This window comes from Notolepis coatsorum (assembly GCF_963971535.1).
Source record: "Notolepis coatsorum genome assembly, contig: SCAFFOLD_2766, whole genome shotgun sequence".
NCBI lineage: Eukaryota > Metazoa > Chordata > Actinopteri > Aulopiformes > Paralepididae > Notolepis > Notolepis coatsorum.
Window position 1 is genome coordinate 1 of NW_028171782.1, and position 20,647 is coordinate 20,647.

A 20,647-nucleotide genomic window follows, 5' to 3' on the forward strand; every position below is an offset into this window, starting at 1 on the left:
AGTCATTAGCCCCCCCCCCCGTGTCCTGACCTGAGCGTGGGTCTCCCCCCCCTGAGCGTGCCCCCCCTCGCCCCTCCCCCCTGGCCTGAGCGTGCCCCCCCCCCCCCCCCCGTGTCCTGACCTGAGCGTGCCCCCCCCCTCGCCCCTCCCCCTGGCCTGAGCGTGCCCCCCCCCTGTGTCCTGGCCTGAGCGTTCCCCTCCCCCCCCCCCCTCCCTGAGCGTGCCCCCCCCCCCCCCCCCCCCCCCGTGTCCTGACCTGAGCGTGCCCCCCCTCGCCCCTCCCCCTGGCCTGAGCGTGCCCCCCCCCCTGTGTCCTGGCCTGAGCGTGCCCCTCCCCCCCCCCCCCCCCCTCCCTGAGCGTGCCCCCCCCCCCCCCCGCCCCCCCCCTCGCGTGCGTCTCGTTCTCCTCCAGCTGAGACTTCAGAGCTTCATACTGCTGGTTCATCCACTGCATCTGCTTCTTGAATGTGTCTCTGCGCTGAGTTAGAGACACACTGTCCTCTCCCAGCCGCTACACACACACACGCACGCACGCACACACACACACATTTGCACTTTAAGTTTTGTACCTCATTGTCTGCATTGTACTTCGTTTAACCGTCTGTAGTGTGGTAGTGAAATGGTTAACCGTCTGTAGTGTGGTAGTGAAATGGTTAACCTTCTGTAGTGTGGTAGTGAAAGGGTTAACCTTCTGTAGTGTGGTAGTGAAATGGTTAACCTTCTGTAGTGTGGTAGTGAAATGGTTAACCTTCTGTAGTGTGGTAGTGAAATGGTTAACCTTCTGTAGTGTGGTAGTGAAAGGGTTAACCTTCTGTAGCGTGTTAGTGAAAGGGTTAACCTTCTGTAGTGTGGTAGTGAAAGGGTTAACCTTCTGTAGCGTGTTAGTGAAAGGGTTAACCTTCTGTAGTGTGGTAGTGAAAGGGTTAACCTTCTGTAGTGTGGTAGTGAAAGGGTTAACCTTCTGTAGTGTGGTAGTGAAAGGGACAAATGGAATCCTTCAATGCAATTACTGTACATACTGTAGTGCGTGCACACGCACACACACACACACACACACACACACACGTTCCTGTATCCTGTCACAAGGTCGGAGCCTTTTATAATGAAAGAGCCCTGACGTGATGCTGACAGATTGAACCCTGTTGAAGGACGGTGCTCGAGTCCAGCACGCCTGCAGCAACAAGGATGCTCTGCGTTAGAGTATGGGATCATTCCCAACTTAGTTACACGTAGTGTATTTTTTTTTATCCACTTTTTCTCCGTATTTTCAATTTTTCCCCCATCCCAGTTTCGCCTCGCCAATTCTCCCTTCAATTCTACCCTCCCCTGTCTCGAACGTTGCTAGACCATGCCTCCCACTGGTCGGCTGTAGTGAGGATAGAAGCCTTGCATCACGTGTCCCCTCCGGTACACGAGGAGGCAGCTGTCGCATCTTTTCACCTGTACAGCGCGATCTCTCAGTGGCGAGGAGTAACGCGTGGGAGGCTCACGCTGCCCCCGATACTTCCTGATTCTGCTGTACAGGCGCACCAACCGACCTGTAGGAGTCGCTGTCCACAGCGTCCAATCCCCACCCACCAGCTTTCCCACCCCCTAATACTGCCAATTGTGTTAGTATGACGACCGGCCAGCCGGTAGCAACGCAGAGAGCTGGGCTCGAACCCAGCATCTCCTGCATTAGTGGCGAGCGCCTTGCCCACTGCGCCACTCGGCCGCCCACGTAGTGTATTTTCTTAGTGTTTTAGTATCTATTTTTACTTAGTGTATTTTCTTAGTATTTTAGTTTTGTTGTATGCATTAGTATTTTTTTGTTTACTTAGTGTATTTTCTTAGTGTTTTAGTATTTATTAGTATTTATTTTTACTTAGCGTATTTTATTAGTATGTATTCGTCTTTTTTTACCTAGCGTATTTTCTTAGTATTTTAGCATTTATTATAATTTTTAATATTCTTTTTTACTTAATGTATTTTCAACCAAAAGCCCCGCTGTACCTGTTTCTTGTCCTCCGCAGCCGTCTTCAGGGCGTCCAGGTCCCGGTACGTGTCCAGCTCCGTGGTCATGGTGCTGACGCGCTCCTTCAGGGTCTCCAGGTCACTGACGATCTTACTCTCCAGCTGCTCCATCTTCTGGAGCTCCAGCTGCAGCCGCTGAGACTCTGCAGACACAAGAGGGACACCATGAATACTGTACCTGATCTCAAGAAGGTACTGAACGAGCTCAGTGGCAGTTTTTCATGTCTGGTGATTATTAGCATGGTGTTATTCACTGTCAAAGATGCAATGAAAAATCATAATTCATAGTCTCCTTTGTTTCATTACAATTTACTCAAGCCTAGTAATAGACACAATATTCCTGACACTGGGAATACATTCACTGAGGTCCATAGATGTCCCTAGATACCAAAAACATGCAAATGGACCTTGTAGAAGTGGAGCAATCTTCCATTTACTTAGGTATGTATTTTAGGCGGATTTTCAGAAAATAGGGCTCCGGGCTTAAGAGGTTAACACTTTCAATGCCAACGACGCGATATGTCGTTTGTTCATGCCGACCGTTCATTGCCAACGACGCGATATGTCGTTTGTTTTTTTATTAGCGATTTTAATTCATATTTCATCAATCCAGTCTCACGTTAGTGCTGCAAACTCTCTCTGAGCTCCATTGGGAAAATACCGCCCCCTATCGTCTCCCTGTGGTACTGCACCCCTTTGGAATGGATTGCATGAAAACACATGGGCGGGGGGAAATCCAGCTTCCTCATTTTACTTTTCGGGCAAGCCACCAGAGAGGATCACATTAATTTCTGAGTCCCAAAACAGCGTGGAATACATATTTCCAGTACCCAGCATTGGATCAATAAATGCGATCGATATTTGGAATGGCGATCATGAATTGGAATAATCTTTTTGGAGAACATCTGATCTGAGGTAAGGAATCTATTTGACCAGTCTTGGGATAATCAGAGCTATTTTCACAGAGATATCAGCGTGTGCCCTATGTGTGTGTGTGTGTGTGTGTGTGTGTGTGTGTGTGTGTGTGTGCGATCAGGAAATAAGAGATTCGATTTTTCAACTCGCTTCTCTAGCGTGCATAAGTACACATATACTATCGATAATCTAGCGTTTATTTGAAAACGATTCATAAATAGGCCGAAAAATTACAACGTTTTTTGTGTATTCCAGAATATTCCAGTAAAGGACGTTTATCACAGAATCTTTATATTTTCAAAATGGTATAAAACGGAAATGAACCGATTAAAAAACAATCCGTTTCGACAATGTTGACTGCAAACAAGTCATTGATAAGCGACGGCCAGATTAGACACATAGCCATAATTTAAGACATAGTTTATGCATTTGCAAATATGAGAGCTCTATCATTGAAGTGGGTGGTGGCAAGGAAGCACTAAAGCTCGCACAGAGCTCCGGCATTGAAAGTGTTAATACTGTACGTGTCACCGACATGAAGTCACAAGAGGGATGGGCTTAAGTTGGTGGAGTATGGTATTCAAACTAAAACAGAGTATGGTATTCAAACTAAAACAGAGTATGGTATTCAAACTAAAACAGAGTATGGTATTCAAACTAAAACGGAGTATGGTATTCAAACTAAAACAGAGTATGGTATTCAAACTAAAACAGAGTATGGTATTCAAACTAAAACGAAGTATGGTATTCAAACTAAAACAGAGTATGGTATTCAAACTAAAACAGAGTATGGTATTCAAACTAAAACAGAGTATGGTATTCAAACTAAAACAGAGTATGGTATTCAAACTAAAACGGAGTATGGTATTCAAACTAAAACAGAGTATGGTATTCAAACTAAAACAGAGTATGGTATTCAAACTAAAACAGAGTATGGTGTTCAAACTAAAACAGAGTATGGTATTCTGTAGGGTACCTGTGTGTACTGTGTGTTACAAAGTACTAATCCACTACAGATAAAAAAGGTACATATTGTACGTTATTTTATAGCCATAAGTAATATATGTACAGTACGTATTTTATTGAAAGTGTACAATGTGTACACATTATAAATAAGTACTTATATCACATATTCACTTAACGTTTTCAGACAATATTTGAGCTCTCATGCTGGGAATGAACCCGGGACACTTGAATAGGAGGCTAGTGCCTTAAACCAGGGCTATTCAACTGGCGGCCCGCGGGCCAGATCCGGCCAGCGGGATGATTCTGACCGGCCCGCCAAAGATTACATGATAATAAAAAAAAATAAAAAAATAATTTTTTTTTTTTTTTTTTTTATTTTATTTTTTTTACTTTTTTCTTTTCATGTCAACGTTAACACGCACAATTGAGCCAAAAGTCACTCAATTAATGACAGATTTCATTGATAAAATGAGGGAAAACTTTGCAAGTCGATTTGATGAATTTGACATGTCCAGAGAATTGATGCATTTTGTGAGCAACCCATTTGCCAATGTAGCTGCTATTTCCACAAAAGGACAAGAGTTCCTTGCATCACTTCACATTGATGAAGGTCTCCTGCAACTTGAAATAATTGACATGCAAGCATCATCTGCTCTGAAGCAGGCACTTGAGAATGAATCCACCACAACATTTTGGATAAAGTGTATTCATGTCAAGACATTCCCCAAAATAAAAACGCTGGCAATATCTGTGCTAACAATGTTTGGCTCAACATACACCTGTGAATCCAGTTTCTCTCACATGAATGCCATTAAAACAAGCAACCATGCCTCCTTGACAAATGAGCATTTGCATCACTGTTTGCGGGTAGCCCTCACTTCCTATGAACCCTCTTTCTCTGCCATTGCCCAGTCAAATAAGTGCAATCGCTCTCATTAGATGTGTGTATGTAGGCTAGGCCTGTCTGCCCCCCACCCCCCTGATGTTTGAGAGTTAAGAGTCGACAATAAGTGCTAATAAGATGCTGTGATTTGCTGTTGTTGCACAGAAATTAAGCACTTTTTCATAAGCTCAGCTGCACTATAAATGTGTTTTTTTGTTCAAGTGTTGATGTTAGAATGTTCAGATGCACAGGAGATGTTGCAGTTGTTGCACAGTCATAAATGAAGCACTTTTTGCAGGAGATGTTGCAGATGTGGCACATAAATGAAGCACTTTTTTTGAAAAGTATACTACTTTTGCAATGTAGTTAAAGGGGAACTATCTTATAAATGGCCTTTTTCAGTGTTTAGCATTGTTTCCTAGCTATGTGGACTTATATTAATATGATCTATGTCTCTAATTCTCATATTGGCGCATTCTTCCAATTCTCCTCTCACAATATTCACCCTCACTGAACTGAGTCATCTGAAAATGTGCTGATTTGTGATGTCAGAGAGACACCGCTGCATGATAATCAGCTGAGTTTCCACACAGTTCCCACTGTGGTTGGAGCCCATGAGGCTCAAAACGGCTTAAGATCTTGAGGTAGAAAAATGCTGTTTTTGAGTACTTGATTAGAAATACAAAACAATGAATTAAAAAAAATAAAATTACAGAGGTGTTCCATAAACCCACAGGAATTGTGTAAAAGTGCCCAAATAGTGAAAGAAATAGTAAAATAGTTCCCCTTTAAATAAAAGTTGTGAAAATGTGGTTGCGTGTTGTGTCAAGTGTATATTATATTCATAGCACAGGGAGGCGCCGTGGCAGTCCGGCCCCTGGCCCCTTGGGTTTCTGACAATGTGGCCCCCTGAACAATTTAGTTGAATAGCCCTGCCTTAAACTAACCATAACCAAAACCTTAACCACACTGTTACCTTAAACTAACCATAACCAAAACCTTAACCACACTGTTACCTTAACCATAACCTTAACATTAACCACAATGTTACCTTAAACTAACCATAACCCTAATAGTCCAGTCATTATAGGCCAGAATTAGGCTAAACCTAGGACAAATTGCAACATTAGCAAACTCAACTGATTTTGTATCCTCAATATGTCTTTAGTGAGAGAAAAAAAGTCCCAAGGAATCCCATCATGGGAAATGTGTTTTTTTTCAATGTTTTGTTACCCCTATAGTCCAGTCATTATAGGCCAGAATTAGGCTAAACCTAGGACAAATTGCAACATTAGCAAACTCAACTGATTTTGTATCATCAATATGTCTTTAGTGAGAGAAAAAAAGTCCCAAGGAATCCCATCATGGGAAATGTGTTTTTTTTCAATGTACTTGATTGCTGGCAGGATCACTGACGACACTGTCTTTCAGAGATTGTGACGCGTTCAAATTTCGAGGTAGCTCAAAAGTAAAGATACCATTTGATTCTAGACAACCTCGGGTTTCCAATGAGACCAACCATGTCATGTTACCTCATTGGAAAGGGGGCTACATACCTAATTTTTCAAAGTTAAGACGATTTTTTGGGGAGGGAAATATGGCCATCACCATTTTTCAAATGGTCCCTTGGCCTTCTACCTCAATATATGTTAATGGAAATGGGTTACATGGGTACCTACAAGCCTCCCCTATACAGACATACCAAATTTATGTTAAGCCCATGTAGTTTTGTGCAAGAATCATGTAGTGTTTTGCATGCTGTACAAATATGTAGTTTCCGCCTATTATAAAAAAAACCCATCTCCATGGACCTATCCCCACGGACATAAACCCTTGAGCCCCATCCTCGTGGACTGAGCTCCACAGAGCCTATCTACTAATATTCCAAGAAGAAAAAAATTTCTTTATCAAATGTTTTGATTAGTTCTGGCGTGTATGCTAATTGGTGCATATCAAATAAGATAATGTGTGATTTGCATGAGTAAACAGAATAATTCAATGAAGTTGTGATTGACTTTTTTTCTTGTCTTTGTGTGTGTAATCAGCTTGTGAGTTTTTATAGTGATATCTAAAAGTAAAATTTTCACCACTATGTTATAACAGGCATTTTTCGATATGAATACATATAGGTTGTTTTCAAAACGTTCCCATGATGGGATTCCTTGGGACTTTTTCTCCCTCACTAAGGACATAATGAGGATACAAAATCAGTTGAGTTTGCTACTGTTGCAATTTGTCCTAGGTTTTTTCATATAATGACTGGACTATAACTTTATATCTTAACCATAACTATAAACGTTAAAACGAACCATCATCATAGTATTAATAATAATAATAATAATAATAATAATAATAATAATAATAATAATAATAATAATAATAATAATAATAATAATAATAATAATAATAATAATAATAATAACTCATATTTATAGTGTCTTTCAAGAAACCTAAGGATGCTTTACAAGGCAACACTAAAAAAGACACACAGGACTCCAGTACAGTAGTCAAGGAGTCTGTCCAGGGTGTTGCTAGGTAACCAGACAGGACTCCAGTACAGTAGTCAAGGAGTCTGTCCAGGGTGTTGCTAGGTAACCAGACAGGACTCCAGTACAGTAGTCAAGGAGTCTGTCCAGGGTGTTGCTAGGTAACCAGACCAGGGTTTCCGTTAGAATTTTTTTTTGCAGGTCCGAGTGTCCGGTAGATTTCAATCTACCGGACAAATGGGATAAATTCCGGTCAGAGTTTATATTGAGCTTAAAAACAATTGATAGGCCTATATAAAGAATGACATCATCAAGGCATTTATAATATTTTAACTTAAAACTATGCTACTTTTGCGTATATACAGTCATTAATATATTCCAAATAAAATAAGTCCCTCGAGACTGCGTGCTGCTGCCGACTTGAGGTGTCGGTGGGCAGTCTGCCCGACCTTAATAAACAGCAGTCTGTTATAATCACATTTTTATGAGCTAACGAATTCCGTTATATTGGACATTTGTATTAATTATATCAAGCGAAGAACTGAGAAATTTGGAAGAGAGACGGCAACATTATCGTGGGTTTGCGTGATGTATATCTCCACCTCCCAACGACTTGGTGCTGGTCATAATGTCCGGTGAAAACAACTCCCTCCAAGCACAACTTGACCACCCGAACCGTACCAAAACAGGCCAAAATTAAATAGCCCATGCGACGAACGATTCATTACATTCGTTTCATCGTTGCTCCACCAAGCAGCCGGTCCAACAATATCAGCGCGAGCCGGCCAGCCGCCTGCAGTTAGTTTGCAAGAAGCATCCAGCTGCAGACCCGCAGAGCAGCTTTCCAGGTCTGGGGACCGCACTGTGCCAGCAAAGCTGGTGGGTTCTGTGGGTCTGCAGCTGCATGCCTTCCGCAAATCCAGCAGCAAGCTCTCACTGACACAGCGTCGTCATTACCAGACCGGCTGCTTGGCGAAGCAACGACAACAAACGCAATGATTGTTTCGTTCATCGCATAGGCCACCCAACTCCAGCCCATCCAAATACAATTCAAATAATCAAACTGTGCCCAGAGGGAACTATTTTCACCGGACACTATGACCGGAGAGATTAAATTTGTCGGACTTAAACAGATTTTGCCGGCCAAATACCGGTAATTACCGGCTAACGGAAACGCTGAACCAGACAGGACTCCATTACTGTAGTCAAGGAGTCTGTCCAGGGTGTTGCTAGGTAACCAGACAGGACTCCATTGCTGTAGTCAAGGTGGGAAGTGATGAAGGCATAGATGAGGGTGAGTGATGGCCGGAGTCTGCAGATGTGTTTGCGGTGGAAGAATGCGGTTTTGGTGACAGGCTTGATGTGGGACTGAAAGGAGAGTGTGGGGGGGCTGAGCACATGATGTTGATTTCATGTTGATGTCCAAACTGTACCGCAAACAATTACCACCAACCATCGTTGTGTGGCATTAAAGTATCTTGTATCTTGTTGTTGTGGTGAGATACAGCTGTGTGTCATCGGCATAGGAGTGGAAGGCACGCCCTGGTTGACTGGGGCCACAGGTGGAACTGGAGGCTGTGATGGTGACAAATTGTTTCCTGCTGGAGAGAGAGATGAGGGGAACCGGGAGAGAGCTGTGCCAGTGAGGCCGAGGTGATCAGAGTCGGTTAAGGAGGAGGATAGTGTGGGAGATAGTGTTGAAGGCTGCAGAGAGTTGGAGGAGGTCAAGGTTCTAGCGGGATAGTGCCAAGAGAACAGCCTCTCCCTGAACGTCAGCAAAACAAAGGAGATGATTGTGGACTTTAGGAGGTCGGGGGTCAGGGACTACAGCCCCCTCAGCATCGATGGGGCACCGGTTGAGAGAGTGAACAGTTTTAAGTACCTCGGAGTCCACATATCCGAGGACTTGACATGGACCTCACACATTGACAGTGTTGTGAAGAAGGCACGACAACGCCTCTACTTCCTCAGACGCCTAAGGAAGTTCCAAGTCAGTCAGAAGATCCTTAAGAACTTCTACTCATGCACAATAGAGAGCATACTGACTGGCAATATCACCTCCTGGTTTGGGAATAGCACCGCACAAGACCGTAGCAGACTACAGAGAGTGGCCCGTTCAGCTGAACGCATAATTGGAGGGGGGCTTCCCACTCTCCAGGGCATTTACAACAAGCGGTGCATGGGCAAGGCTAAGAGAATTATCAAAGACTCTAGTCACCCAAACAACTGCCTCTTTGAACTGCTGCGGTCAGGCAAGCGATACAGGAGTCTCATGGCAAGCACAGAGAGACTCAGAAGAAGCTTCTATCCCCAGGCCATCAGGATGCTCAACGAACAATAACACTATGTAACAACCATCAAATGCACTCACAGCACACACATCCACACGCACACACTCACTTTATGCATACAACTCACTGCAGCACCCACTTTAACCACTTTAGTACACCTAAGCACACTTTATATTTATCGGTAAAGAATTTGCACTACAACCCATACCTCATTACGCCTTACTGTAAATTATATTGTACCTAAATTGTACCTCATCCCACTTCTGCTTTGCACTGTATAGTATATTGTATGGTAACTCAGTTACTTCTACTCTACATAGAGCATTGTATATATGTATATACTGAACATTTTTGTCTACGTACTTGACTTCTATTTTATACTTGCTATACTTATTTTATTATCTATTTTTGCCTAGCACAGTCTCTGGAGTGAAACAGAAAGAAGCCTTTTGTATAAAAGTATTCTGTACTTCTGTATGACAACTAATAAAGAAACTTGAAACTTGAACTTGGAGGAGGATGAGTCAGCAGTAGTGAGAAGGCTGCTGGTGATTTTGATGAGGGTGTTCTCTGTGCTGTGGTCCAGACTGAAGACAGATTGAAGAGGTCATGGTTGAAGATGTGTTGATGGATTTGGGCGGCCACCGCTCTTTCCAGGATTTTACCGCGGAAAGGAAGGTTGGTGTAAGAGCCATATGAGTATTATATTTAGTTATGGATTATATCAAATTGAAGGATATGTGAATGATATGAATTGAAGCCAGATGGAATATTATGATTTATCTGTGTAGCCTGCAAAAGAAAGTACTTACCCAGTGTTACCTATTCTAAAGAGAATGGATTCACCTCACTCATGTATTGTAGGCTATAAGTGACGTCACTTACCTGGGAGGAGGTAGAATGAAGGGCACACAGTTTTCTGACCGCTTTGGTCCCAGCTTTGTTGTTTAGATTTAGATCCTAAATAAATTGGATATCTGTGGCATCTGATAAGTAACGTAACGCAAAGTGTGTAGAATTATCTTTGGATTTATAAAGCGCGTACGAAATAGCTCCAGACTGCCTCGAGAAGCGGACCCAGGCAGAGGCCGCTACAGTTGGAGATCGGACAAAAGTTGCTGAGGTTGTTCTGGTCCAGACCTGTTTTTTTGGAGGGTGGGTGTTATAGAAGCCATTTTGAAGCTAAAGAGTACTGTGCCAGATTCCAGTGAGCAGCTTATGATGTCAGTTATGATCGGGGAGGAGAGGGTAGGTAGGCATGCCTTGACCAATGATGTGGGTGTGGGGTCAAGAGAGCAGGTTGCTATTGCTGTGTTTGTATCAGAGTGGGTGGGTGTCTTAGTCTAGTGGCAAGAACACTCACACAATCACCAATGTGTTGGTTCGACTCACGGTCACAGTGTTTCTTTTGGACTTTTGCAGATACAACATGTAAATATATGACTTATAGAAAACATAAATAAATTACATATGGCTATAACATAACGTACATTATGTACCTTTTTTCCTGTGGTCGATTAGTACTTAGTAGTATTCACGTTTTCTGATGAGACCTTGTTGGTGTACTTCTGTGTATATATAGAATCCTCTGTACATGTTATTTGTCCGATTAAGGTCGACAGACGGAAACCTCACCAATGTTTAAAGTTATTGTTTTTAACTCGACTGAGAGTGTCACGCCTCGCCTTGCTATCTAGAAATTATGATTATAAAGCGTCAAATACCCTCAAGATGTCTTTGAGTGTCTCCAATGCAGGGTAACATTTGGAAACGGGACACACACACTCGCATATAATGCATGATATATGCATGTATATATTAGAAGCTGCTGACAGACTTAAGAACACGTTGCTGTCCTGAAGATGTCATCACTGTCGGTCCCGTCCCTCCCTTCCCATCGTTGTCCATCTGTTTCCTTGTGTCGTATCGGGAGGATGATCACAGCGTCATGGTCTTCCCTCCTCCGGCCTCTTTCTTCTGACGCCGTTCGCTCACTCACTACACGTCTTGGCAAAGAGATGTAGCGTAAAGGCTTTCTGTTCATTGTGAAGTCACTGGTACAGGCGTGGGAATAATGTCAAAAGGATTCTACACGGGAAGGGAATGACAGCCGCACGCCTGGACAGGACATTACTCAAGGAACACATACTACATATAGGAAAGAGAACAAGGCAGCAGTGACAAGGAACACATACTACATATATAAGAGAACAAGGCAGTGACAAGGAGCACATACTACATATAAGAGAACAAGGCAGTGACAAGGAACACATACTACATATAAGAGAACAAGGCAGTGACAAGGAGCACATACTACATATAAGAGAACAAGGCAGCAGTGACAAGGAGCACATACTACATATAAGAGAACAAGGCAGCAGTGACAAGGAACACATACTACATATAAGAGAACAAGGCAGCAGTGACAAGGAGCACATACTACATATAAGAGAACAAGGCAGCAGTGACAAGGAACACATACTACATATAAGAGAACAAGGCAGCAGTGACAAGGAACACATACTACATATAAGAGAACAAGGCAGTGACAAGGAACACATACTACATATAAGAGAACAAGGCAGCAGTGACAAGGAACACATACTACATATAAGAGAACAAGACAGTGACAAGGAGCACATACTACATATAAGAGAACAAGGCAGTGACAAGGAGCACATACTACATATAAGAGAACAAGGCAGTGACAAGGAGCACATACTACATATAAGAGAACAAGGCAGTGACAAGGAGCACATACTACATATAAGAGAACAAGGCAGTGACAAGGAACACATACTACATATAAGAGAACAAGGCAGCAGTGACAAGGAGCACATACTACATATAAGAGAACAAGGCAGTGACAAGGAACACATACTACATATAAGAGAACAAGGCAGCAGTGACAAGGAGCACATACTACATATAAGAGAACAAGGCAGTGACAAGGAACACATACTACATATAAGAGAACAAGGCAGTGACAAGGAACACATACTACATATAAGAGAACAAGGCAGCAGTGACAAGGAGCACATACTACATATAAGAGAACAAGGCAGCAGTGACAAGGAGCACATACTACATATAAGAGAACAAGGCAGTGACAAGGAACACATACTACATATAAGAGAACAAGGCAGTGACAAGGAACACATACTACATATAAGAGAACAAGGCAGCAGTGACAAGGAACACATACTACATATAAGAGAACAAGGCAGCAGTGACAAGGAGCACATACTACATATAAGAGAACAAGGCAGCAGTGACAAGGAACACATACTACATATAAGAGAACAAGGCAGTGACAAGGAACACATACTACATATAAGAGAACACGGCAGCAGTGACAAGGAACACATACTACATATAAGAGAACAAGGCAGCAGTGACAAGGAACACATACTACATATAAGAGAACACGGCAGCAGTGACAAGGAACACATACTACATATAAGAGAACAAGGCAGTGACAAGGAGCACATACTACATATAAGAGAACACGGCAGCAGTGACAAGGAACACATACTACATATAAGAGAACAAGGCAGTGACAAGGAACACATACTACATATAAGAGAACAAGGCAGTGACAAGGAACACATACTACATATAAGAGAACAAGGCAGTGACAAGGAACACATACTACATATAAGAGAACAAGGCAGTGACAAGGAACACATACTACATATAAGAGAACAAGGCAGCAGTGACAAGGAGCACATACTACATATAAGAGAACAAGGCAGTGACAAGGAACACATACTACATATAAGAGAACAAGGCAGCAGTGACAAGGAGCACATACTACATATAAGAGAACAAGGCAGCAGTGACAAGGAACACATACTACATATAAGAGAACAAGGCAGTGACAAGGAACACATACTACATATAAGAGAACAAGGCAGTGACAAGGAACACATACTACATATAAGAGAACAAGGCAGTGACAAGGAACACATACTACATATAAGAGAACAAGGCAGTGACAAGGAGCACATACTACATATAAGAGAACAAGGCAGTGACAAGGAACACATACTACATATAAGAGAACAAGGCAGCAGTGACAAGGAACACATACTACATATAAGAGAACAAGACAGCAGTGACAAGGAACACATACTACATATAAGAGAACAAGACAGTAGTGACAAGGAGCACATACTACATATAAGAGAACAAGGCAGCAGTGACAAGGAACACATACTACATATAAGAGAACAAGGCAGTGACAAGGAACACATACTACATATAAGAGAACAAGGCAGCAGTGACAAGGAACACATACTACATATAAGAGAACAAGGCAGCAGTGACAAGGAGCACATACTACATATAAGAGAACAAGGCAGTGACAAGGAACACATACTACATATAAGAGAACAAGGCAGCAGTGACAAGGAGCACATACTACATATAAGAGAACAAGGCAGCAGTGACAAGGAACACATACTACATATAAGAGAACAAGGCAGCAGTGACAAGGAACACATACTACATATAAGAGAACAAGGCAGTGACAAGGAACACATACTACATATAAGAGAACAAGGCAGTGACAAGGAGCACATACTACATATAAGAGAACAAGGCAGCAGTGACAAGGAACACATACTACATATAAGAGAACAAGGCAGTGACAAGGAACACATACTACATATAAGAGAACAAGGCAGTGACAAGGAACACATACTACATATAAGAGAACAAGGCAGTGACAAGGAGCACATACTACATATAAGAGAACAAGGCAGTGACAAGGAACACATACTACATATAAGAGAACAAGGCAGTGACAAGGAACACATACTACATATAAGAGAACAAGGCAGTGACAAGGAACACATACTACATATAAGAGAACAAGGCAGCAGTGACAAGGAACACATACTACATATAAGAGAACAAGGCAGCAGTGACAAGGAACACATACTACATATAAGAGAACAAGGCAGTGACAAGGAACACATACTACATATAAGAGAACAAGGCAGTGACAAGGAGCACATACTACATATAAGAGAACAAGGCAGCAGTGACAAGGAACACATACTACATATAAGAGAACAAGGCAGTGACAAGGAGCACATACTACATATAAGAGAACAAGGCAGCAGTGACAAGGAGCACATACTACATATAAGAGAACAAGGCAGTGACAAGGAACACATACTACATATAAGAGAACAAGGCAGTGACAAGGAGCACATACTACATATAAGAGAACAAGGCAGTGACAAGGAACACATACTACATATAAGAGAACAAGGCAGTGACAAGGAACACATACTACATATAAGAGAACAAGGCAGCAGTGACAAGGAACACATACTACATATAAGAGAACAAGGCAGCAGTGACAAGGAACACATACTACATATAAGAGAACAAGGCAGCAGTGACAAGGAACACATACTACATATAAGAGAACAAGGCAGTGACAAGGAACACATACTACATATAAGAGAACAAGGCAGCAGTGACAAGGAACACATACTACATATAAGAGAACAAGGCAGTGACAAGGAACACATACTACATATAAGAGAACAAGGCAGTGACAAGGAACACATACTACATATAAGAGAACAAGGCAGCAGTGACAAGGAACACATACTACATATAAGAGAACAAGGCAGTGACAAGGAACACATACTACATATAAGAGAACAAGGCAGTGACAAGGAACACATACTACATATAAGAGAACAAGGCAGCAGTGACAAGGAACACATACTACATATAAGAGAACAAGGCAGTGACAAGGAACACATACTACATATATGAGAACAAGGCAGCAGTGACAAGGAACACATACTACATATAAGAGAACAAGGCAGCAGTGACAAGGAACACATACTACATATAAGAGAACAAGGCAGTGACAAGGAACACATACTACATATATGAGAACAAGGCAGCAGTGACAAGGAACACATACTACATATAAGAGAACAAGGCAGTGACAAGGAGCACATACTACATATAAGAGAACAAGGCAGCAGTGACAAGGAGCACATACTACATATAAGAGAACAAGGCAGTGACAAGGAACACATACTACATATAAGAGAACAAGACAGTAGTGACAAGGAGCACATACTACATATAAGAGAACAAGACAGTAGTGACAAGGAGCACATACTACATATAAGAGAACAAGGCAGTGACAAGGAGCACATACTACATATAAGAGAACAAGGCAGTGACAAGGAGCACATACTACATATAAGAGAACAAGACAGTGACAAGGAGCACATACTACATATAAGAGAACAAGGCAGTGACAAGGAGCACATACTACATATAAGAGAACAAGGCAGTGACAAGGAGCACATACTACATATAAGAGAACAAGGCAGCAGTGACAAGGAGCACATACTACATATAAGAGAACAAGGCAGCAGTGACAAGGAACACATACTACATATAAGAGAACAAGGCAGTGACAAGGAGCACATACTACATATAAGAGAACAAGGCAGTGACAAGGAGCACATACTACATATAAGAGAACAAGGCAGTGACAAGGAACACATACTACATATAAGAGAACAAGGCAGCAGTGACAAGGAACACATACTACATATAAGAGAACAAGGCAGTGACAAGGAACACATACTACATATAAGAGAACAAGGCAGTGACAAGGAACACATACTACATATAAGAGAACAAGGCAGCAGTGACAAGGATCACATACTACATATAAGAGAACAAGGCAGCAGTGACAAGGAACACATACTACATATAAGAGAACAAGGCAGTGACAAGGAGCACATACTACATATAAGAGAACAAGGCAGTGACAAGGAACACATACTACATATAAGAGAACAAGGCAGTGACAAGGAGCACATACTACATATAAGAGAACAAGGCAGTGACAAGGAGCACATACTACATATAAGAGAACAAGGCAGTGACAAGGAACACATACTACATATAAGAGAACAAGGCAGTGACAAGGAACACATACTACATATAAGAGAACAAGGCAGTGACAAGGAACACATACTACATATAAGAGAACAAGGCAGTGACAAGGAACACATACTACATATAAGAGAACAAGGCAGCAGTGACAAGGAGCACATACTACATATAAGAGAACAAGGCAGCAGTGACAAGGAACACATACTACATATAAGAGAACACGGCAGCAGTGACAAGGAACACATACTACATATAAGAGAACAAGGCAGTGACAAGGAGCACATACTACATATAAGAGAACAAGGCAGCAGTGACAAGGAACACATACTACATATAAGAGAACAAGGCAGCAGTGACAAGGAGCACATACTACATATAAGAGAACAAGGCAGCAGTGACAAGGAACACATACTACATATAAGAGAACAAGGCAGCAGTGACAAGGAACACATACTACATATAAGAGAACACGGCAGCAGTGACAAGGAACACATAATACATATAAGAGAACAAGGCAGTGACAAGGAGCACATACTACATATAAGAGAACAAGGCAGTGACAAGGAACACATACTACATATAAGAGAACAAGGCAGCAGTGACAAGGAGCACATACTACATATAAGAGAACAAGGCAGCAGTGACAAGGAACACATACTACATATAAGAGAACAAGGCAGCAGTGACAAGGAACACATACTACATATAAGAGAACAAGGCAGTGACAAGGAACACATACTACATATAAGAGAACAAGGCAGTGACAAGGAACACATACTACATATAAGAGAACAAGGCAGCAGTGACAAGGAACACATACTACATATAAGAGAACAAGGCAGCAGTGACAAGGAGCACATACTACATATAAGAGAACAAGGCAGCAGTGACAAGGAACACATACTACATATAAGAGAACAAGGCAGTGACAAGGAACACATACTACATATAAGAGAACAAGGCAGCAGTGACAAGGAACACATACTACATATAAGAGAACAAGGCAGCAGTGACAAGGAACACATACTACATATAAGAGAACAAGGCAGCAGTGACAAGGAGCACATACTACATATAAGAGAACAAGGCAGCAGTGACAAGGAACACATACTACATATAAGAGAACAAGGCAGCAGTGACAAGGAACACATACTACATATAAGAGAACAAGGCAGTGACAAGGAACACATACTACATATAAGAGAACAAGGCAGTGACAAGGAACACATACTACATATAAGAGAACAAGGCAGCAGTGACAAGGAACACATACTACATATAAGAGAACAAGGCAGTGACAAGGAGCACATACTACATATAAGAGAACAAGGCAGCAGTGACAAGGAGCACATACTACATATAAGAGAACAAGGCAGTGACAAGGAACACATACTACATATAAGAGAACAAGGCAGTGACAAGGAGCACATACTACATATAAGAGAACAAGGCAGCAGTGACAAGGAGCACATACTACATATAAGAGAACAAGGCAGCAGTGACAAGGAGCACATACTACATATAAGAGAACAAGGCAGCAGTGACAAGGAGCACATACTACATATAAGAGAACAAGGCAGCAGTGACAAGGAGCACATACTACATATAAGAGAACAAGGCAGCAGTGACAAGGAGCACATACTACATATAAGAGAACAAGGCAGCAGTGACAAGGAGCACATACTACATATAAGAGAACAAGGCAGTGACAAGGAACACATACTACATATAAGAGAACAAGGCAGTGACAATGAGCACATACTACATATAAGAGAACAAGGCAGTGACAAGGAGCACATACTACATATAAGAGAACAAGGCAGTGACAAGGAACACATACTACATATAAGAGAACAAGGCAGTGACAAGGAACACATACTACATATAAGAGAACAAGGCAGTGACAAGGAACACATACTACATATAAGAGAACAAGGCAGTGACAAGGAGCACATACTACATATAAGAGAACAAGGCAGTGACAAGGAGCACATACTACATATAAGAGAACAAGGCAGTGACAAGGAGCACATACTACATATAAGAGAACAAGGCAGTGACAAGGAACACATACTACATATAAGAGAACAAGGCAGTGACAAGGAGCACATACTACATATAAGAGAACAAGGCAGCAGTGACAAGGAACACATACTACATATAAGAGAACAAGGCAGCAGTGACAAGGAACACATACTACATATAAGAGAACAAGGCAGCAGTGACAAGGAGCACATACTACATATAAGAGAACAAGGCAGTGACAAGGAGCACATACTACATATAAGAGAACAAGGCAGCAGTGACAAGGAACACATACTACATATAAGAGAACAAGGCAGCAGTGACAAGGAACACATACTACATATAAGAGAACAAGGCAGTGACAAGGAACACATACTACATATAAGAGAACAAGGCAGCAGTGACAAGGAGCACATACTACATATAAGAGAACAAGGCAGTGACAAGGAACACATACTACATATAAGAGAACAAGGCAGTGACAAGGAACACATACTACATATAAGAGAACAAGGCAGCAGTGACAAGGAACACATACTACATATAAGAGAACAAGGCAGTGACAAGGAGCACATACTACATATAAGAGAACAAGGCAGCAGTGACAAGGAACACATACTACATATAAGAGAACAAGGCAGTGACAAGGAGCACATACTACATATAAGAGAACAAGGCAGCAGTGACAAGGAACACATACTACATATAAGAGAACAAGGCAGTGACAAGGAACACATACTACATATAAGAGAACAAGGCAGTGACAAGGAACACATACTACATATAAGAGAACAAGGCAGCAGTGACAAGGAGCACATACTACATATAAGAGAACAAGGCAGCAGTGACAAGGAACACATACTACATATAAGAGAACAAGGCAGCAGTGACAAGGAACACATACTACATATAAGAGAACAAGGCAGCAGTGACAAGGAACACATACTACATATAAGAGAACAAGGCAGCAGTGACAAGGAGCACATACTACATATAAGAGAACAAGGCAGCAGTGACAAGGAGCACATACTACATATAAGAGAACAAGGCAGTGACAAGGAACACATACTACATATAAGAGAACAAGGCAGTGACAAGGAACACATACTACATATAAGAGAACAAGGCAGCAGTGACAAGGAACACATACTACATATAAGAGAACAAGGCAGTGACAAGGAACACATACTACATATAAGAGAACAAGGCAGTGACAAGGAACACATACTACATATAAGAGAACAAGGCAGTGACAAGGAGCACATACTACATATAAGAGAACAAGGCAGCAGTGACAAGGAACACATACTACATATAAGAGAACAAGGCAGCAGTGACAAGGAACACATACTACATATACGAGAACAAGGCAGTGACAAGGAACACATACTACATATAAGAGAACAAGGCAGTGACAAGGAACACATACTACATATAAGAGAACAAGGCAGCAGTGACAAGGAACACATACTACATATAAGAGAACAAGGCAGTGACAAGGAACACATACTACATATAAGAGAACAAGGCAGCAGTGACAAGGAGCACATACTACATATAAGAGAACAAGGCAGTGACAAGGAGCACATACTACATATAAGAGAACAAGGCAGTGACAAGGAACACATACTACATATAAGAGAACAAGGCAGTGACAAGGAGCACATACTACATATAAGAGAACAAGGCAGTGACAAGGAGCACATACTACATATAAGAGAACAAGGCAGTGACAAGGAACACATACTACATATAAGAACAAGGCAGTGACAAGGAAACACATACTACATATAAGAGAACAAGGCAGTGACAAGGAACACATACTACATATAAGAGAACAAGGCAGTGACAATACATCAGAACACATACTACATATAAGAGAACAAGGCAGCAGTGAATAAGAGAACAAGGCAGTGACAAGGAACACATACTACATATAAGAGAACAAGGCAGCAGTGACAAGGAGCACATACTACATATAAGAGAACAAGGCAGTGACAAGGAACACATACTACATATAAGAGAACAAGGCAGCAGTGACAAGGAGCACATACTACATATAAGAGAACAAGGCAGTGACAAGGAACACATACTACATATAAGAGAACAAGGCAGTGACA

The 20,647-nt window shown here is 41.8% G+C and overlaps 1 protein-coding gene across 1 annotated transcript; it reads right to left on the reverse strand.

Moving 5' to 3' along the window:
• Positions 1–391: 391 nt before the first annotated feature.
• LOC311248184 (intraflagellar transport protein 74 homolog) lies at positions 392–8,631 on the reverse strand (the record flags this gene model as incomplete). Its single annotated transcript, XM_084339114.1, has 3 exons — positions 392–511; positions 1,993–2,156; positions 8,502–8,631. Coding segments are annotated over 3 exons (414 nt in total), but the record flags the coding sequence as incomplete, so codon positions are not given.
• Between the last annotated feature and the right edge of the window lie 12,016 nt (positions 8,632–20,647).